The sequence below is a fragment of the Nannospalax galili genome, unplaced genomic scaffold (assembly GCF_000622305.1).
Source record: "Nannospalax galili isolate Female #2095 unplaced genomic scaffold, S.galili_v1.0 scaffold734, whole genome shotgun sequence".
Taxonomy (NCBI): Eukaryota; Metazoa; Chordata; class Mammalia; order Rodentia; family Spalacidae; genus Nannospalax; species Nannospalax galili.
The window spans coordinates 5,173,535-5,196,174 of NW_008337073.1; the positions used below are offsets into that span (position 1 = coordinate 5,173,535).

At 45.1% G+C, this 22,640-nt stretch overlaps 1 protein-coding gene across 1 annotated transcript in view; it reads right to left on the minus strand.

The window, feature by feature from the left end:
- The window catches only part of Plxnc1 (plexin C1), a 162,803-nt gene that overhangs the window by 57,016 nt on the left and 83,147 nt on the right, over positions 1-22,640 (minus strand). Inside the window, exons 10-15 of the mRNA XM_008832087.3 lie at positions 19,964-20,103; positions 17,162-17,341; positions 13,536-13,623; positions 9,967-10,170; positions 9,666-9,851; positions 7,220-7,322 (exon numbers count right to left, since the gene is read on the minus strand). Of these exons, the coding sequence (XP_008830309.1) occupies positions 7,220-7,322; positions 9,666-9,851; positions 9,967-10,170; positions 13,536-13,623; positions 17,162-17,341; positions 19,964-20,103 (901 nt within the window). The remainder of the gene's footprint in view (positions 1-7,219; positions 7,323-9,665; positions 9,852-9,966; positions 10,171-13,535; positions 13,624-17,161; positions 17,342-19,963; positions 20,104-22,640) is intronic.

A 22,640-nucleotide genomic window follows, 5' to 3' on the forward strand; every position in this document is an offset into this window, starting at 1 on the left:
ACAATATATTCTAAAATGAAATGGAGATCTTTTTTAAAGGTTAAAAACTCATCCAATTTTATGTCTTACAGGGCTTATACTGAGTTCAATAATATATAACTATATTAATTCAACTATGAACCTAAAAACTTGCACCCACTTGTGAAAGAAATATACTGTTGCTCTGGAGTGTGTTACTGAATATGTTAAAGCTGTAGTGAAACACTTTTAATCATGTAGCTATTAAAAATTAAATAAAGTATAATGATTATGAAAAAAAAAAAAGCTTGGCGGTAAGGCATGGCTGTCAGAGAGGGTGACTGAGGGGGAGTAGATGACCACCAGTGTGATCAGCTCCCTCATGGGCTTCCTGCCCTGGCCACCAATTTCTCCCACCACTATGCCTGCCCTTTGCCCACAATGTATGAGCCACAAGAAAGCTTTCCTCCCTTAAGCTGTTTCTTGTCAAGCATTTGGTCCAGTGAAAAGTAATGTAATACACACTGTTTGGGGGGTGGGGGGATATGAGAGAACCACTGAGGGTTGTGCCCAGCCCTGATTGGTCCTCTTGATCTGACCTCACAAAGGAGCCATTGTGAAGAATTAAAGACAGCTGTATATAATGCACTGCCTGGGGCTGTTTCCTTGTCCTTATAGTGCAGAGAGCTTTGATGGAGGTTGGTGGTTGGCAGGACTTGGAAGTTGGCGGTTGGTAGGACTTGGAGGTTGGAGATCGGTTGGACTTGGACACTGACAAAAGATTGGACTTGAAGGCTGGTGATTCTTTGGACTTGGATGTCAGTGATTAGTTGAACTTCGGACTTCGATCATCTGGTCAATTTCGACAAGAAGTGAGGTCGTCAAGGGGAGTGACCTCGAGGCCAGTTTGTGTGAGGAGAACACTGTATCAAGTCACTATGAAATCTCAGTGACACTGGGCAAAGGCAGTTACCGACACGTGAAACTCGGCTACCATTGCCTCACTGCTACCGAAGTGGCAGTGAAAGTGCTGAAAAAAGACCGAAATCAATGGCTCCCTGATAAGGCAAGAGGTTGAAATTATGAAAATGCTCCAACATCCGAATATTATCAAACTGTATCAGGTCATTAACACCGTAGAAAATATGTACTTGGTACTGGAATATGCCAGCGGGGGAGAGCTGAAGAGCTATGTGGAGAAGCTTGGGCATGTGGAGGAGGAGGAGGCCTGTAGACTCTTCCTAGAGTTAGCCTGGACAGTTCTGTTTTGTCATCAGAACAGGGTTGCCCACTGTGACCTGAAAGCCAAGAACATCCTGCTGGATGGGAAGGGTCATATAAAGCTGGGTGATTTTAGGTTGGGGAGAAAACTCAACCCTGGAGAGAGGGTCAATGGTTTCTGTGGGACATTTGAATACTCTGCCCCAGAGCTCTTTAGTTTCCAACAATACGATGGGCCGGCTGCTGATATCTGGAGCCTGGGAGTGGTGCTGTATTTCATCATATTGGGGAAGCTGCCATTTGGAGACACAGAGAACTACAGGACCAAGCAGAACATCTTAGCTGCTAATTACACCATGCTGTTGCAGCTCTCCCCAGACCTGAAAGATCTCCTTGCCCAGTTGCTGAGAGTTACTCCCAGAAGGAAGCCCACAATTACCAAATTAATGCAGCACCCGTGGCTGAACCCTGATGAAGAGCCTTCTTCCACACTAGTTTGCACAACAGAACAACTCCCCAGCCAACCAGACCCTTCAGTTCTCATAGATATGTGTGTCATGGGCTATAGGCCTCAAGAAATCAAAGAATCTTTGAAACTGCAAAAATTCAATGATGTGATGGCAACATATTTAATGCTGGAGCAGCAGTCATTCCGGGGGCAATTTGGATAACAATGCTGTACATGCTCTCATCTTTCCTGCGCCCCCAAAAAGGGCATCAAGTGTCTCTACCCTTCCCATGTTCCCTTTGTCCACTGTCCTAAGCTTAATGAAGGGGAGAAGGCTAGTCAAAGGCATAGCATGCCTTCCACCTTGTTCTATCTAAAGAGGGCCCACAGGGACAAAGCTTCTCTCCTGAGGAGGACAGGCACTGAGCAACCTTGCCCACACTGTCCTCAGATGGATGAATGCAAGGGGATCACTTCAGCAGAGACTGAGAGCATCTCCACTCTTGAATCATGGGAGTTCATATCCGCAAAAATCTCCTATGAAAAAAACCAAGAAGTGACCAGAGACAACATAGGACAAAGAGCGGCGAGTCTTCCTGCAATATGTCACCTTCCCTGCGCAGTGAGGAAGATCAGGATGAGAGCAGCAGCTCACAGGAGAGATGCGGCAGCTCATCTGCCTCAGAAACATCTGAGAAGCAACTCAGCAGCCAGTCTGACGGGGTTTCCAGAGCCTCTCTAAGGCAGCGAACAGGTGGCTGGAGGAGCCTCGGGAGAAAATTAGAGATGGCTTTCTCACCTCATGCTGCTGTCTCCCAACCCTAATGATTCCACGTGTCCCCTCCCAAAGGAGACCACGCCTGCACAGGGGCAAAATCCTGCCAAGAAATGAGGAGGACCTTTGAGACCTCAGAGAAAACAAGAGATGAGAAGAAAGGTTGCCCAAGACAAAAACTGCCGCTCAAACTGCCTTCCCTGAAGAGGACCCAGGCTGAGAAGCCAACCCTCCTGAAGAGAACCCACATTGAACAAACGAACCTTCAGCATAGTCTCATGGCTCCATGAGCAGTACTTCAAAAGAGGCTTGGAGCAGCAAAACCTCCAAAAATTCATCAAAACTTCCATACTTCCAGAGTTCATATCTGCAAAACCCCCCTCCTCCTAGCAAACCCAAGATGTGAACACAGACTGCACGTCCAACTTGGACAGCAGAAAACGTTCCTGGGACACATCACCTGCCTTGCCCAGTGAGGGAGCCAAACGCGAAAGCCCCAGCACAAAGACAGAGGCGGCAGATGATCCGCCCTGGAACCAGCTGAGGAGACTTCAGTGACCAGCCCCAGAGTGTGCCCAGAGCCCCTTGAAAAAAGCATAATGTGGGCTGGGAAGGCCTGGTGGGTAGGACTAAAAACTGTTTCCTTGGTTTATGCTACTGCCTCCCACCCCCAAAGAGACCACACCTGTCTGCCTAAAGGAAACCACCCCTGTCCAGGAGTAAAATCTTGGCAGTAAGTGAGGACCACGGAGACCTCCGTGAAACAATGCTGTTGAAATCACTGAACTCCCTGGAGGCTAACATCCAAGAGTAGATTGCAGCCTGGCATGGATGCAGACAGCCACAGGAGAAAGTCACGGCAGCTCCTTGATGCATGGTGACACCACAGTGGTTTCACACCAGTGAAGCACTCTGCAGTATTCTGAGACCGTGAGAAGTGAGATCCACAGAGCGCTGGTGATCATCAGACAGATTCCAAGGACAATCCCAAAGGTGCATGGGACCTTAGATGCACAGTGAGAACCTCATCTCTGCCGCAAGCCTCCAGATGAGTCTATGGGTCATTAGCAGGGACAGAGGATCAGGACACAGAAGACCACACTGGGCCTAACCTGTTGGACTGTGTGTTTCTTGCTGTAATTTGCTGACAGCAACAGAACACTGATGCCTGGAAGGTGAATCAAAAGCCCAGGTGGGAAAGTAGAGTGGACAGGGTCAGATGAGTGATTACTGGCTGTGCTAGTCCTGACTACTGGGCAGTACAGTCCCAGATCCAGAGAGCTTCACAGCCCACCCCAGCACCAGCCCCTCATCTCATACTCTTCATCCTGAGTCATCTCAACTGCACTCTCATTTTTACATGTGGATGAATACACAAATACACACTCCTGTCTTCTATGTGCCAAGTCCACAGTTGACACTAGTGAAGATTTGTTACTTGGTAAGGTGTCCCCATTGAAACAAGGTGAATACATATTTTATGTGACAGCCCCTCTCGGAAATGCCCTCATGACCCGAGAACACACCTTGCTCCTGCCTTGTCCCTCAACTCACACAACCTCCTCTACTGCAACATAGGAGCCATGGCAAGCCAGCATGGGCGGTGGCTTCCACTTTGCTCCAGCCCATGCAGTCACACATTCTGGAACTTTTAATGTGTAATTGGCAGAGTAGTGCCATGACCCCTGCACTTCCTTCCCTCTAAGTAGGGCATCCAGTGCCCCTAGTCTCTCCATGTTTACTTTGTCCCCTTGACCTGAGTGTCATGGAGAAGAGAAAAAGGTGGCCAGAGTTGAAGAATGCCTTTCACCCTGTATTTATTGAAGAGGAGTCAGGACGACAAGTTATCCCTCCTGAAGAGGACCTGCACTGGACAGCACTCCCACAGGGAGTCCCCATGGCTCACGTCATGAGCAGCCCTCCAGGAGCAGCTTAGAGTAGTACCACCAAGAGTTCATCATGGACTTGCTCATCTTCAGAGTTCACATCTGCAAAATCCTCCTCTGGGCAAAGCAAATATGTGACTAGAGACTGTACTCCTAACCCAGAGAGCAGCAAGGCTTCCTTTGATATGTCACCTGCCTTGTCCAGTGAGGAAGCACGGGGTGAAAGACTAGTTTTATCATGTCTGTATCAAGTGATGTGGGAGCCACTGAACTTGGAGGAGGCTGATCCTAGAGAGCTAGAGAGTGGGGAGCAGCTTGGCATAGACACAGACACCCAAGGAGAGAGCAGGAGAGGAATTCCAAGTGGCTGTGTGCCAATGGGTGTCTGTGTCCACATCCCTAGCTGACAGTAAGCAGAAAATGCCCCCATGTCTGCGGCGGAAGGAGGGAAGGGTTCCATCCTTCTCAGGTCAGCTAGGACCCTGAGGAGTGAGGGAAGATGGAAAGAGCCTGAGTCCAGTTTTCTTCTGACATTCCCGAGGCAGTTCTATGAAGGCCAGTCACTCCGGAATGGCTTCCTGCCAAAGAATCACTCTGAAGCACTCAGAAACCCTGAAAGAAAGATCACAGAATACTGGTGATGAACATGGAAACTGGAGAATACCACAAAGTTCCACAGGACTTAAATGCACAGTGAGTTCCTCAGATAAGCTGCCAGCCTCCAGATGGGCCTCTGGGCCATTGGAGGAGACAGTGGCACTGGACACCAAAGACCACCCTGGGCCTGACCTGTTTCCTTGTGTATGTCCTAGCTATAAGTTGCTGATCAGGTTGGAGACAGCAAGGGAGGCCGGAGATGCAGGAGGATCCATCTGGAGCCCAGGTGGGAAGGTAGAGTGGACAGGGACAGCTAGCTCCTGTCTGCACTCCTGCCTCAAACACTTCTCACCCTACTACTGCTTCACGGGAGCCATATGAAGGCCACACGTCCAGTGCCCACACTTCACCAGCACAGCCAGCCAGCCACCTTCAAGAAACAATGTTGCTGCTGCTACTTTGTGGCCTCCAAGGCATGTTGGGCCACAGCATGGGGACAAGAGAAACCCCTGGAACCACTTTTAATCAAGGGACAAAGCTTTAGTCCAGCCTCATACAGATGGGACAGTGACAGGACCTTCCACGTTGAACCCCAACATCCTGCATGAAAGAGGGACACAGAGATTTCCAAGAGGGCAGAAGGCCAGAACAAGTGCTTGAGATGGGCAGAAGGAGAAGAAAAATGTCTGCTGACTCAGAGAGTACCCAGCACCTAGCGCTGACCCCTTTTCTGGAAGAACACTGGTCTGAGGCAACACAAAGACCTTGACCACCTTGGCAGGGACATTGCTGCTCCAATGAGAAGACCGCAGAAACACTGCTATTTGTAAGGGCCAGACATAGCTCTACTTTGACAGTCACTTTTGGGGATCTTTACCATGAGTGCTGTCTCTAAGATCCCATCTCTTAAAAGCCCAGTGACCTCTTATGCACCCTGCATCCATTCAGGGTTTGCACAGAGCTGAGCCTAGACTATCCCTGAAAAATTGTTACAGGGGCCTGGGAAGTATGCTACATGCCATACAGCACTCCAACATACAGATTATTTTCTTTTTTAAATAAAAATCATAGTAAGTGGGGAAAAAAAGATAAAAACAGTTAAAGAAAGGCAAAATTTCCTATGATTTTATATGTCTACTGTGGCATCAAGAATAATTGTGTTGAATACAATAGAGATTAAATATTTTGTATATAAAAAAGGTAATCAGATGCAAAGATGAGTGAATGAAGGAGCAAGGGTGTGAGAAGATCCAAAGAAGCACTGGCCACTGCCTCCATTTGCCTGAAATGTCAGAAAGGCACCACTTATACTAAATCAATAAATACAAAGTGCTACATTAGTTGGTGAAGATGAAAAGGGAGAAAAAAGGGGTTGTAAACTAAATGGCTCCAGGTATCAGGTAAAGAGACGAGTGAAGACCCTAGGGAGGGGCAGAGACTGGGACAAAAACCCAGGGAACACATGTCCTGTCTCTAGGGGGTAGTAGTAACAAAGCTCTAATAAATGATACTACACAAAACTGGGCTCCAATACTTTGTACCTCTCACACTTTCAACAAAAAGTTAAAATGTGAGTTACCTAATTAAATGTCAACTTCTTCAATCTAAAAATCTGTCATGGGGCCCAACAAAACACAGTATGCCAGACTCATTCAGCAACAGTCACTATGGGGACTTCCTTAGAGGAAGCATGGCATGTTGGAATGGGACACACACACACACACACACACACACACACACACACACACACTTCCAAAACCTGATTCTCATGGGAAAAACAGGACAAGTGGGTGGGGAGGGAGGTGGCATGTGGTGGGGAAGAGGCAGGATGAGATGTCCAAGTCCAGGAGTCCCCAATCCCAGATACTGAGGGAAAAATGTAGATGGACATTTTAGAAACACAATTCCAGCTGGGCATGGTAGTACACGCCTTTAATCCCAGCAGGCAGATTTCTGAGAGATCGAGGCCAGCTTGGTCCATATAGGGAGTTCCAGGCCAGCTGTGGCTACAGGAAGACTCTGTCTCAGATCAAAAATAAATAAAATGTAAATAAATAAACAAAATACACAATTCCAAGGACTGGGGAAGCCAACTGGATATTTCTCAAACACCAAGGTATCCCCTTTGTAATCCAGTCTTTTGCTAATGGAGCACCGTAAACACTCTTTAGAAAGACCCCAACATGCACCTGTCATTCCCTTCTCAAAGTTTGGACTTGGGTTTTCACCCATTATTTAATGGAAGCAAACAGTCCCTGAAAGCCAAAAGTCTGCCTGCTTGCCAAGAAGCCCCTGAGGAATAATTTCTCAGACAGACTCCAACAGGACACTTACCAAAAATGACAACCGCCAGCAAGACGGGAAGCACAATCAGAAAATACCAAGTGGAAGGAACGGACTCCTGCTCCACATAGACCTCCAGGTTTCCCAGCTTGACCTGAAGGGGCAAAGGGCACCGTTAGACCCAGTGGAGCTGAGCACCATAGGTATGCACACAAGTTCCAGCCCCATGCTTCCCCCTAAAGATAAAGAAGGGGTGTGCTGAGTGGGACACTTAGGTTTAAGGCCCATCTCTGGGGCAGATGAGCCATGTGTCACTGGCAGCTGAAGGATATCATGGTGCCTTCGTTTCCTGATATGTGAGGTGTGCTGGGTGCTGGCTGTCTTTGCCCTGAGGCTTAAGATTTGCAGAGGCTAATTCAGAGGCAGAAAGTCCCCTGGCTTTATTCTGCAGGGGAAATCCCGCTTTTCTCTTTCCCATACTTCATGCTTTCCAGGCATACAACACTCTCTGGTGAAAGCCAGTTTGGTATGGCTGACTAGATGATCCCTAAAGGCCTTTTCCACTTTCTGAAATTGTTTTTTGTAAGAAAAACTTGGTAAATAAAACTTGAAAAGGTGAAAACTCTATGTCCAGCCTTCTTTTTCCATTGATATACATACAAGTACTAAGCACATGTGGCTCTTTGGGACCCTCAACACCCCTAGGAAGCACCAAGCCAAATGGCTGAGGCGACGCTGATCTGTCAGCCCAGATTTTCCCTACTTGTAGAATCTTGTTAGTCTGCCATCTACCTGTACTCTGTCATCTCTGAAATGGGATCTTGAAGGGAGCCTCTGGGTGGCCTGTGGTGAGGACCAAAGTGTGCTCTATGCTGTAGGAAGTCAGATCACCTGAGCCCCTACTTGTTCAGAGTCATGCTCAAGGCTGCCATGGTCTAAATGGTCCTAATAATCTCTAGCCCTCCTGGTGAACTCTTTAACCTCTTGGGAATACTTCCCTCAGTTCCTCCACTCTATACTGTCCCTGTGGGTGTGAATCAGACCTGTTCCAACCTCAGGACCTCTGCAGCCTGCCCACAGCTCCTCTTCCTCCTCCTTCCCAGGGCCCTCACTTAAATGTCACTTTTGTAAGCAACAGTTTCTGAATACCAGTATAAAGTCAGCGCTGGGCTGTCTATCCCTCCTCCCCAACTTCATTGTCCTCTCTACTGCTCGTTACTGTGTGTCTTCAAAGGGAAGCTCTGGAAAGGCAGTCGCTTCTACCGGCTTTCTGCTCTGCCGTGTTCATATCCCAGCACAGCATTCAGGAGCTGTGTGCAAACTGCGATGCTCAGCTAACACAAAGACAGGCACATGCAGGTTCAGGTGTTGTTGGTTTTGTTTTGTTTTAATATTTTCTTTATTATTTTTATTTTATATGTATGCATGTATTTCCTGCGTGTAGGTAAGTGCACCCGTGTTGTGCAATGCCCACGGAGGACAGAAGAGGCTGTCGGATCCCCTGGAACTGGAGTTACAGACAGTTGTTAGCTGTCATGTGGGTGCTGGGATTCGAACCCGGGTCTTCTGCAAGAACAACCAGTGTTCTTGGCTGCTGAGCCATCTCTCCAGTCCCAGTGTTGTTGGTTTTGTAATTACTGATACCTCTTTGACCAAAACAATTAAGCCATGGGTGGTTCAGGGAAGTCAAATGACTTACCTAAGGCCACAGAGCTATTAAGCAACATTTAACACACAGGGCAGGAGCACACACTTGTTTTTGTCTTTCAGTTTGATACATTGTTTATTGTCCTTGAACCAATTATTTGTGACTACAAATCAAAACCTTTTTCTTTTTCTTTTTGCAGTGCTGGAGATAAAACCCAGGGCCTTGTGCAGGGTAGGCAAGCACTCTACCACTGAGCTACAGCCCCAATTCCACAAAGCATCTTTGATATAAACCGTGCAGAGCCTATTATGCCACAAACACTGGAAAGGGTGATTCTTGTGTTTCCCTTCTCAGAGGGTCCCTCAGCCATGTCGGAGAAAAGATGAACTGCAGGAAGTGTGGCACAGAGGAGGAAGGAGGAGGAAGCAGCTTGTAACCCATAGGTTATTTGGCCTCAGACTCTAGTGCTGCCCTGGCTGTGCCTAATAGGCTCCTATTTGGGGTTTCTGCTAAGACGAGTCACCTCCCCATTTAGGAAAACAGTAACAGCTCAGTCGTCAGTGAGTCTGGAGATGCTGCTTGCAGATGCTATGGTCTAAATGTATGGCTAGAACAAAAGCTATCAAGGCTCATTAGGATTACAGACAATGCTGTGTTCAAAGCTTTGACATTCAAACAGGCACATGGATGGATCCTGCCTGTTATACTGGTGGAATTATGCTTGGGTTCGCAGTAGTTTCTTTGTTTATTTTCTATTTAAAGAGAAAAATCTAAAAATCCACGAAATACTGCATTCCAACTGAGGGTCAGCCAGATAAAGACAGCCTGTGGGACTTCCAGGTGACTTACTCGAACTTTCTTGGAGGAGGCAGCAATGCTGTTTGCGTTCTTGATGCTTTTAATTTTGCAAAGGATGGTAGTGAGATCTTGATTTCTAGTAATATTTTCAAAACTGCAATTGAATTGCTTATTTTCCTCATGGAAGAGAGTGATTTCAATGTCACCCTTGGATATGTTGAAGTTGTCATTTTCTTTCTGAGGTGAACAAAACAAAGAAGAAGTCAGAGCGCACACGGAGACACCCTTACACACATACCTTTACAGCCAGGGCGGGAACATCCCACCAAGGAAAAGAAAGAAAGAAACATACTTGAATTTTTACTTCCAATTCTGTGTCGATCTCTGATTCTACTCGGTATCCTGTAAATTTGGGGTCTTCAAGATACTGCAGGGTGCCACAATCCAAGTAGGTATCTTGGACTCTTAGTTTCACAGAGACATTTGTACGTGCTTTGGAACTCTTTAAATTGGGGGCTAAAAACCTGCAGGAAGTCGCTGTGCAATATTCAGAGACCTGGAGGGAAGGAAGGAGCATATCAGGCATTGAAGGACCCCAGCTCCAAGTGCTAAGTAACCCAGGGAAGCAAACTTCCAGAAACGTCTGTTTTCCCATCTGTAAAACCAGGCTAACAATACTACAGACCTCATAGGATCAAATTAGCCCTAAATAAAATGGGACAAGGTAAAAGCTCATTCAGTTGAATGTGTGTTACAGTGAGGTTATACCTGCAAAAGTGCTTAGTGTCTGGCATACACATAGTCAGCACTCAACACAGGCTGGCTAATATATTAGTACTGGCAATCAGGGAAGCTGAGAGAAGACGATGTAACGGGGGCCAGAAGGCTATGCAAAGAGAAGTAGGCTAGGAAAGGGGGAAGATTTTGGCCCAAAGCACTAAGATGTCCTCCAAGCTAGTGTAGTTGAGTCCTGAAAACTTCAGGAAGAGAATTAAGAGCCTAGCCCTCAGCAAGGCCAGCTGCTGACCCGATTGAAATTGGCTGAGTCACTGTGTGTTGGGAGAGCCTCCTGCAGTGTTAGCAAGAGTTGCTACCCTGGGGAACCTCTGTCAGAGGTACAGCATTAGCAGAAGTCCCTAACCATAAAGAGGAACAGGCTTTTTCAAGCATAACAGAAAATAGCAGGGCCAAAAAGCTAAAAGGACAGTAGATTCCCCCATGAAATGAGGGGCATGAAAACTGGAATCAAGGAGAAGCATGACTCAACTTATAAGTAGGTTTATTTACAAATAAATAAATAAATAAACAAACAAACATAAATAAATTGCCATTTTCAAGTGTGCAGGGAGCTAGGCAAAGAAATCTTGCTGGTAAGGTAAGGGGAGGTGGATGGGTGTTTAAAGGAGAGTGAGCAGGGGATGTGGTAGAGTGCTTCCCTAGTATGCTGGAGGCCCCAGCTTTGATTCCCAGCACTGTAGGGTAACAAAGGGAAAGGAGGGAGAGCAGGAGGGAGAGCTAGAGGGAGAGAAGGACTAAAACACAAGCAAAGAAATATGTCAGGTGGGAAAAACCATTCCTTTGTTTTCTCTCATTTCAGAGTGGAGGAAGAAAAGGCAAGAAGGGCACCGGTGGCCACACTGGTTGAAGCATGCCCTCCCTCCACCCGAACACTTTAGCAAATTCTAGCCCTCTGTCCTGCCTTAGCCTTTCTGTGATAAGATGAAAACCACTGTACCACAGCCCCACTTCCTCAGCAACCTTGGCCCCAAGCAGGCTGGTTTCTTACCACCTTCCAGAAAGATTATCAGCAGCAGGATCATGGCAGCTCTTACCACTAAGGCATTACCTGTTTGTACTGCCAACCAACTCCTAATTTTTGAGCAAATTCTCACCACCCTCCCTGGCCATCCTGTTTTCTTTGACCCCTGAAAGTGAAGCGGCTGCCATATTCCAGCCTAGACATTCTTTTTCCATCCTCAGTGCTCTCATCCCTACCCTTCCTTTACCAAGAATGCTGAAATGATCAGCTTCACCACTGCCAGCCCACTAGACCTGCCCTGCTGACAGGAGTCCGGTGGAGAGTTCTGCAGGGGTCTGGTGATATCTCAGTCACACCCGAACAGGTCTCAGCCATGCCTGGTCATCTGCATGAGCAGAACCAGGGGCAATGGGGAGCCCTTGCAGAATGAAGAACAATGTTTTCAATATGATACTGTCTTGCAGGGTCCGATGTAGTTTTCGGCCATTTCTATTGTCCATACTGACCTATCCTCTAAGTTCCAACTGAGCAAGATTAAGTGGTATTTCAGCACAGGAGGCGAGGAAGCAGCCTTCTGTACCTACCATCTCCTCCCTGCTCCTGCCTCCACCCCCCCCATCCAGCCCTCCCATCCTGCTCTATCTGTGCAGTCTCAATTCTATTCACTCATACTTTCTCTTTCACATGGTGCTTTCTGTGACTCCTGGGGTTTCTGAACTGGAAGGGACCAGAAGATCTAGAACATGTAATCCACCTGTGATGCCAGCTTCCAAGTCCAGTACAAGTCTGACTTCTTCCACGAAGGCAGTGGGAGGTAGTAGCTTATTTACCCTTTCTTCTTGCAACCAGAAAAATATTTTGTTCACAGTAGGTGTTCAATAAATTGTACATGATTTGGGAAGGTGAACAAGTCCACTGCTCAGGCTATCCTCAGGCCAGAATGTCATGGCACAACTGGATGGGTTGGCATCATGGGGACATGGCTGGAATCAGAGAGTGTGAGGCTGGGAACTGGCTGGGAAATACATCAGAAAATGGATGTGTGTTGGACAAGACTCAAGGAGGATGGATCAGAGGCCTACTGTGTCTAGGTCTGAACCCACAATGGTTGCAGATAGGACAGTTTCTGGCCATGCTTAGCTCTGCTGCCTTGACAGGAAGTGGTTGGATGGGTCCTAGCGAGGCTGCTCCTATCACATCCCTCTCATCAAAGAAAGGGAGCGAAGGAAGGAAAGGAGGAGAACATTCAGGAGCCACCTAATAGCAGTATACTCAGAGGCCACAAGCTGCAGCTGAAGTTCTTCCCAGACTCCTCTCTGCCTCATCACTGGCATCCACAGCTTTAATCCATAGGCTCCCGAGAAAATCAAAAGGCCCTTCTGTGAGAACTGAGCCATTAGTGGGGACCAGACCCCGTCCACCGTCCATCTCCACTGCGGGGGAAATGGAAGGCAAGAGAAGGTGGGAGCTGACAGAGGGGCCACATGGGACGCAGGAGCCAGGGATGAGAAGAAACATGTGATGGGATTTCTGGGCCTTCAAGTTACCCGACCTCCCTCTTGCTGTTGGACCACCACCACCTACTCCTCACAGACTCTGTACATCATACCTCATCCATCCACAAAGACTTTCACACATATTCATAAGTATTGTCTCATTAAAGTGATTTGCTACAAGTCACACAAGGAGAAAATGGCAAGCCTTTTCATATGAAGTTAATTTCTTTCCTTTGTATGGCTATCCCAAACACCGTTAAGAACGAGGTCTTTTTTAATTTTTTCTGTTTTAGCACAAACAGAACCTATATAGGGAGACATATATAATACCAAAGTCGTAGAAATAAAACATATCCCCAGGGCTGGAGAGAGGGTTCAGTGGTTAAGAGCACTGGCTGCTCTTTGAACCTGGGCTCTGTTCCCAGCACCCACATGGCAGATAACAACCATCTATAACTCCAGTTCCAGGGGATCTGATGTCCTCTTCTGGCCTCTGTGGGCATTGCATGCACATGGTATACCTATACATGTATAGCCAAAACACTCATACACATAAAATAAAAATAGATGGATTTTTAAAAAATAAAAATATCCCTAACACAGTTTGGTATGAAAATAAAAGCATGAGTGAAAGTAACTCTTACTATGAAAGAACCAGAGACTTACATTTATGTTTCCCTTTAACTCGTGTGAAATGATTAGGTTGTCAATGACATCGAAATTCCTGCCCATGATTGTTATATTTTGTCCACCACTGCAAGAAACAATAGCAGTGACAACGGTAAGCCACCATCATTTTACACTTATGACCAAAACCACTAATTGATTCAAAATTAATGTTAAACTTAGTAATATCTGAGAAACAATTAACTAATTTTAATTTCAAATGCAAGACAATTTTAAAAGTCTTTAAAGGATACTGGCTACAGACTCATGGGTTTTGCTATTGTTGTTAAGAGTTTTTATTTTAAATGACACGATAAAAACTTTTAAAATTACACTGTTTTGCAAATTGCATTTCTTTTTTTACTGATCTTTTAAAATTTCATATAGCATTTCCCAATCAAATACAGACCCTCTCCCCCATCCATACCTCTCCCATCCCCCCACTGAACCCCATGCACTCTGCCATACATGTTAAGTCCTATTCATTCAGATGTTTGTACCCAAATGTCCTTCAGTGTAAATGTGTCCACTGGTGTCTAGTCAGCCCATCCAGTGGTCATATGTAAGTCATACTCCCCCTCACCCAGCAGCAATCAGTCTCAAATAGTTCTCAATCTAGTGCTGGCCTGCCACCTATATCTCACCTCCCCTATGGCTCTTGTTTAACTGAGCTGACATGGGTCCTGTGCTTGATGCCACCACTACCACAGGTTCACATGAGCAAGCCTCCAGTGGCCTGGAAGCCTCCACCTCCCTGTGTTCATGAACCAGCCCTGGCTCTTACAATCTTTCTGCCCCTTCTTCTGCAATGGTCCCTGAGCTGAGGATGGATGAGGTTCCATTTAGGAGTCCCATCCTACACTCTTATTCTCCAAAACTCAGCCAGTTGTGGCCTTCTGTGTGCATTGCACTTTGCTGTGCACGGAAGCCTCAGTGGTGAGAGTTGAGGGATGCATTACCCATCTCTACCCCTTACTCCACTATATTCCATGAGCCTTAGTTGTAGAGATTCAACTGCAGATGTGTCACCTAGTACTGGGCATCTCCCAGACGTATGTTCTCAGTGCCTGACCAGATGTGCAACTCTGCAGTAGCCTCCATCTGTTGCAAAAAGAAGCTTCTTTGATGAGTGCTGTACAGATGAGACTCATGGCTTTTAAGACATATACATATAAAAATTCAGGTCAGATCCTATTTTAATTCTGGGAAAATGCCCAAATTCTTTAATAGAATTTGAGCTTTTTCGTGCTATTTTGCCACATATAATCAGATCATCTGTTATACCTTGAAAGCATTTCACCAAACAGAATTTCATTTGATTGCTGTTAAATCTATGTGAAGATGCTTTACTCTGAGAATTTTCACCATCAAACTTCCAACCTCCCAATTATATTTTATTTAGTGAGATGGCAAACATTTTGGACAAGGTTAAATTAAACTGACATTAGAATTATAAATTCTAGGGGCTAGAGAGATGGCTCAGCAGTTAAGAACACTGGCTGTTCTTGCAGAAAACCAGGGTTTGAAAACCAGCACCCACATAATGGCTAACAACTATCTGTAACTCCAGTTCCAAGGGATCCAACACCCTCTTCTGACCTCTGTGGGCACTGCATGACATAGGTGCACTTACATACACGCAGGCATAAGACTCATACACATAAAAATAAATTTAAAAAAAAGAAGTATAAATTCCTGTTTGGGACACTCTGTTTCAGTGTAAAGAGGAGGTATATCTCACCAAAACCAGGTTGAATGACTTCACATATTCTTGGTGTGACATTAGATATAAGCAAAGTGGTCACTGGGTATGAAATAAATAGCTGCCCACAGCTCTGGCAGCCCTGGCACCCCCATTCTCAGATCATCAGTCAATTGTTCTAGGGACAGGAGCTTATGTCAGGTCTAACACTGGAAGACCTCCTGATGAAAGGACTGGGAGATGGACAAGAGCAGGTCAATATGTAGGGCAGAAAGAAGACACTGGGTTTTGAGCCCTCTAGCCACAAGGTGGCAGGGTCCAAATGGTCGCCTGCCAACCTGTCACAATTACTAGAAAACCAAGCCAAGTGTGTTCAACTGCTGCCAAACTGCAGCACCTGTTCGAAGTTCAAAGACCAGCAGCAACTGAGACACATGGGTTCAGCCTGGCCATGATGACAGGACAGTAATAATGTCAGGACACTGTGGAGACATACCACTACATCCTGGGCCCTACCATCAGGGAACTGGGTATACTGTTTGAACCATATCCATATCTCAGTTCAACCCTTGCCAAAGACACAACCCACAGTAAATGTTTCAGGTTTCTTGTAAGGGTTAACTAGGTTGGTAGATATACCATATTAGGCACGTGGTGAGTGCCTTTATCTGATCTATTCCTGTATGTAGGACATAATTAGTGCCAGAGCAGAGGAGATGCATGTAAGAGCCCTGCTTTTGGGATTTCAGTCTTAGGCCACTCCAATGGGCTGTACAGTTTGCATGTGGAAGTATACAGAGATAGGTTTGGGGTGTTTGGTATGTAGGTGTGGGTGTCGCAGGGGGTGTCTGGTGCTAGGGACTGAACCACACATGCTAGGCAGCACTTTACCACTAGGTCTATATCTCACAGTGAGATAAGGTCATTAAAGAGGTAATGAAAGTTCAATGAGGTGGCTTGGTAGACCCTAATCCCCTAATCCAATATGGCTGGTATTGTTATGAGAAGAAATTAGGACGCAGATCAGATGGAGGGAAGAGCATGCGAAGAAGATGGCCATCTGCAACTGAGGAGAAACACCTCCTCGAAAGAGGCTGACCTTCTCCACACCTTCCTGGACTCCGGTTCCACAGCCCAGAGCAAACAGATTTGCTACTTAAACTGCCCCATCTGTGACATTTTATTATGGCAGCACTAGCAGACAAACATGGAGCACTGTTACTTCTCGCATTAATCTTAAAATACGAGAAGTGATTTTCTTCTTTTTCTCTTTTATTTTTTTCCCCTCAAAGCTTTGTCCATAGTTTTAGCTAGAGAGTTCTTTGAAAATTAGCTTCATACCGTGTGAGATGAAAAAATCCCTTTAGGGTTATACTCCAAAATCTAAATGTGAATTTAAATTTGACTAGGAAGAGAAATATTCCCCCTTAATCAATTGGCTTTGTCTGAAAGCATTTATCTTGGAATTCCTGGCTCTGGCTCTTCAGAAGGATCTCTCAAAGATAGAGGCTATTTATAGCTCCCAATATTTCTCCAAAAGCATTCAAAACTGATCACTCTAAAAATGAGAAAATGAAAGCTGTGAAAGGGGAGCCTTAGGCCATGAGCATGAGAGGCATACAGTGTCGAAGGCCTTGGGAACCTAGACTAAGAAGAGATACTGTGGCTGAACAAACATTTGAGCTACGAGTTTCCTGGCAGCCATTGCAAAATAAAACCAGGATGTGCTCACAGTGTTTATGTAACAACAGGATCACCAGCGTGTCAGGTGTACGTTTTTCCAGGAAGAAATCCTTGGAAGAACTCTTGAAGAGGAATTTAGATGCAGCTACCACTGCAGGATGGATTTACATAAAGCTCATGATCTTTACACACATGACCTTTCACTGTAAGAAGAAAAGCTCTTTGTGGATCCAGACAGTACCTGATCCAGGTGGCAGCAGGAACTATCAGGGAGCAGTGTGGCAGAGCAATGTAGGACAAGGCCCCCGCAGAAGAGCAGTTCCCCCCGTCAAACTGAATGCACACGTCTTTCATTTCTTTTCGGCTGGATGGAAGTGAGAATTTCATATGGGTGTCATTTAGCACATGGCTAACCTGGATCCTAGAAGGGGGCAGAAAAGGAACTCTTACATGATGCAGACACTCAGCACAGTTGATTGCCCAAGGTGACAGCCTATGAGTTTCACTTGAACTACAGCACTGCATGAACAATCAGCTTCAGGCAGCTTCTGACTAATCAACAGCTGGGGCTGGGGTCCTCCTTTTTTGGTGCTTTTCTGTCTGGTGATTTGCATTTCCTTTAGAAGTGGGAAAGGAAGAAGTAACCACTGCCCCTCAGCAGTCCTTAACAGAAAGTGGACAAGGAAGGGGAATTACGCCCTATTAAGGAATTACAGTTCATTTTGTGGAGCACCGCAGTGCTGCTCTTATCTGTTAGAGACACACCTGAGGACGAGTGAAGGGAGGTGACACCGGGTTGCCACTCCAGCCACTATGCTCGCCCATCCCCCCACCCTCCAAAAAAAGTAGAAAGGAAAGATGAAACAAGGTTAGAAAAAACATTCACAAACTTTAAGAGTTTATGAAGACATTCACTATACTCATCTATCTTGACTATGTACTGAACTTTCCATAATAAAAAGCATTAAAAAAAATTTAAAAAAAGGTAGTTCCAAGTACTGGGAGGCTAAGATATGGCAATGCCACCCTTCAAAGAGCTTGGAGGCTACCTCAGGAGCCCAGAGATCTCAAAGTCAATGGGCATTGGGGCTAAGCTGCCTCCACAGGAGCTTCCAGACTGGGAGTTGGCAGGGACTGTCCTGTGTACTCCTGATACCCAGCAAGAGCTGCTTTGATGCCCCTCAGGAGTCAAAGCAAAGCTGTCTATGGTATTCCTTCTCTAACCTGCAATGTCTCCTGTGCCTATGATGACCCTTGAAAGCACACATCATTAAGACTCCTGCTCAGTTTGATGATGCTACAAGAGAATCCGTTTTTACTACTGAAAGTATATATGTGCATGATTATTCATTTTAATCCTATTATGACATCTTATGAGAAGGCAAATCTGAAAAACATTGAGTCAGTTTGTATTTACCCTACCTTGGATATACATTTTAGGATTTCCATTCAGAGCAAAGCCCTAAGAAATTCATTGCCAAATGTTTGGATCATTAAAATCCAAACTTGTTTATAAATTTTGGAAGGAGAGAGGTGGAAAATGGGTTACTCCACTACTACGCTCGTCTTTTTCCCCTGAAAATAATCACTCACTTAATATTTCCATATTAAAAGAGTTTTGGATTACAGCATGGGCTCAGGTATAGGATTAACTGGATTATTACATCAACTGTTCACAAACTTGGGTTCTCCACATGTACATGGTTACTGGAATGCTACATGCACAAAGGTGTCTTAGTCATTTAATTTAATAACTGTGGCATCACAAGATGCATTCAGAATGGAAATGAGCACATAAAGAGCCGGAAACAGGATAATGCGCCCCAAACGGCTTATTTTTCAGTGGGCTGATTGCCTTTCAGTGAGGGCACAGGTGTCTAACTTCACAGATTTTGCCATGCAAAATGAAAGATCTTTGCAGTAAGGTATTTAGTCAGGATAAATGGCACACAAAAAAATACCTAGGTTGCATAGATACAGCCTCTAATGTGTGTTGGATTGCTCTAGTACAGAGGAAAGCTGGTGATGGGTGCCTTTTCTCCTCAAGATCATGGGTGTGCCAGATTTACTGCAGTAAGGGGAAGGAAAGGCAGTGACACACAGCCAGTGAATTAAATAAGCATGGCAGATTAGAGTGCTGTACAGATCTGTTTTTGTAGTGAAAAACCAAAATATCATGCTTCAGCAGACTGCCTTAAATGCACTTCCATGAGAAAAATAAGCTCAGTATTATGGTTCATGTAGACTTCGACAGGTTTTTGTTTTTGTTTTTTTTTCACTTCAAATTAGCCCCAACATATAAAAGTTAACAAGCAGAAAACTCAATTTATCTGTCATGCTATTATTACACAATAATAGTTTTTTTTTTTTTTTTCTGGGGGAGGTGTAACAGCTTGCCTAAGGATATCAATGAAAAAAAACTGAATGTTTTTCCTCTAAGTTTCATTGTTAGGATGAGTTGGGGGAAAGAAGCCATAGGTATGACTTAGGGGCTATATTCAAAGGGCACACTGACCTGATATTTGTTTGGGGTATTTTGTTTAGTTTTGTTTACTATTGCTACATGCCCTAGTATTTCATTATTTGAAATGAAAAGCAAACCAGTAAAAAGAAGAAAGCTACAAGGAAAAAACATTTCTACATCAAATTTTTGTTTCTCAACTTTGGGTAGCATATTGCAAGAGTTGTTCTATAACTTTATCAATTTCCAAGGTATGCAACTATTTTTCTGAATTGGCTCCTTTATATACTAGACTTTGTGAAAATGAATCAAGGTCCCAAACAGCAACACCCTGAAACTGTTGTGGACTGAGATCTGGGGGGAAGAGGAGGAAACACAAAACAGAGTCTCCCTACAATGAACTTCAAATGAAGCTTTAACAATAGTTTACTCATTGTAATTATGATATATATTAAATACTCAGACTAATTGGCCCACTGCAGTATAGGACAATAATTTGATAATAAAGTCCTGAGCCCACTGAAAGTGCTTTAGCCTAGGGTTTAACTTTGCTGAGGACCAATCATTAGCATTTCAACTCACACATCCTTATCACATGTACTGGTTCCTTTCAGGATCATTGTGATGTTTGATGCCTGGGTGAAGTTTGCTCCTGTAACTATCACGTTACTCTTCCCTAAGGTCGATATCTTCTGTGGTTCAATGGCCTTAATGTAGAAGACCTATTGGAAATAAAAGATTAAACAGGAGGTCAAAGCTATAAAATGGCATAGTTCCAAAAATATTTTTGTTGATGTGCTACAGTGCAAAGAAACCACTGAGAAACTACAACATTTTGCAAACACAAGCAGACAATGTTTAATGAAATCAATGAATTCAAGGAAGAGAGCTGAAGATTCATGTCTCTCAACATGCAACAGCGTGAGGTCAAACCAATTAGTCTTTGTCTCACAAGACAGTTGAAAATGCAGTTGAAGAGCCTGACATTCTGAGGAGTGAGCTATCACTCGAGTTGAGAACGCGCTTTCTGCCTCACACCCTCCTGAGGCTCATGATCTAAGCAAAATGAAGAGAAAGGAAAGACGTCTTCAGACTGGAGGCCAGCAGCAAACTCATCATTCAGTTGACATAAATGTCATTCCGGATAAATTTAATTCCCTAGGAAGGAGTTTGTATTTTTTATTTGTTTCAGTTAGACTGTTCCAATCAAGGGGGTAGAGGGAGGGTTATAAATCCACTAGCTCAACCAGTATTAAGTAGCTGGATGCCTAAACTTTGTGACTAACCATGACTGGCAGTTACCTTAGGACCTACTCTCTGGCTTTCCTAGGCATACTTCAAGACTGTGAGTCCCTTGACACAGCTTCCTGTCATTCAGACCTATACCTCTTCCCTGCTACACTTGCAAGGTCTGGTCAATAGCCCTGAAAAAAAAAAAAACCTGAGAAGGCAAGAATCGTTTTAGCTTTTTGAAAACAAAACCGTCCTGCTGCCTGTTATGTCTCTCCTACAGACACAACTACCCTTCAAACGGATCACCTTGCTGTTCAGTTGTAGACCCTCTCCACTCCAAGATCTAGTCAATATAAAGTACAGCAGATCTTAGCCTGCGTGAACTTCAGTCACATTTTATGCTGGATGCCATTAGCGTCAACTTGACACACCCGGGTTGAGGGAACCTCATTTGGGGAATTTCCTCCATAGGACTGGCCGGTGGCCATGTCTGTGGGGCACCTTCTTGATTGTTGAGTGATGTGGGAGGGCCCAGCCCACTGTGGGTGGTGCCACCCCTGGCCAGGTGGGCCTGTGTTGCATAAGAAAGCAGGCTGAGCAGGGGCTAGGGAGCAAGCCAGTAAGCAGCATTCTTCCATGGCCTGTGCTCTAGCTCCTGCCTCCAGGTTCCTGCCCTGAGTTCCTCCCTTGGACTCCCTGATAACTGTGACCCAGGAGATGTAAGCCTAATAAACCCTTTCCTCCCCAAGTTGGTATTGGTCAGAGTGTTTTGTCACAGCAATGGAGAAACAAACTAGGACTCACTCAGTATCTGAAAATTACCTGAAAGTCCAGAGATACACAGTCATGTGACACCGAGCCAAACCATAAATGCTGAGAACACCACACCCACATGAAGGATGAAGTCCATCAGGAAGATACCAAGCCCCTAGTAGAACCGTGATGCCTAGCCCCTACTTAACCTCTGCTTTTTGAGGCAAAAGAGTATGCTCAGCTGCTGCGTGGGCCTAGCACTTCTTAGAACAGCCCTCTCTGGCCTGCCGCACTGCCCATCCTGCTGAAATGAATGCTCTCTCACTCAACTCCCTGGTAAACCCAGGTGTTATATGGAAGAGAAGTTACCATCACTCATTATTACTATGGATTGGTCTTGCAGATTGTGGCAAATTCATCATTAATGTCATCACAGCAATGATGTAACGTGACAGGGAATTGATTTTGGTGGCAGACTTTATATATTAATCACTTTGTAAAGGACTTTAGCCCTGTATATATTGAATCACTAAGGGCCTGAAAGGGTCACTTTAATTATTCTGTTATACTTGACTGCATTCTATCGGGGGGGGGGGGAATTATCTGCTAGAGTGGTACTTGGAATGGGGGGATTAGCAACGACTTCGAGATAAATCCCTTGCAAATGTCAAGTGTGTGTTGTATAGCAGGAGGCTTACTCTGCAGTCTTGCATGGTGACAGCTAAGAGATCAAGTGTTTATTGAGCACCTATAGTGTCCTAATGACAATGCCAGATGTGATGGGGCATGATGTATTGTATGCTAGATTAGGATATCACAAACTACAGCCTTTGGGTCAAATCTTGCTTTTGTATGGCCCATGAAGAAAATGGTGAAAGGAGAATCATATTTCACAACATATGAAAACACGTGAAGTTTAAATGTCATTGTTCAGAAGTATTCACAGTGTGTATGTCACTGTGTGTCTCCGGCTGTTTCCAGCAAGACTGCATGGCTTCAACAGAGCACACATGCCTGGCTCTTTGTAGAGAAAATTTACAGCCTCTGCTTTACAACAGAACATCATCTTCTTAGAGAAGCAAGACACAATTATAAATCTCTGTGTGTGTGTGTGTGTGTGTGTGTGTGTTTGCATGCACGTGTGTTGTGCAAGCTCAAGAGTGTGTCAGCATGTGTGGCATGGTATGTGTAGAGGTCAAAAAACAACCTCAGGTGTCAGTCCTCACCTTCCACCCTGTTTGAGCCAGGGGCTCTTATTGTTCACCACTGCATA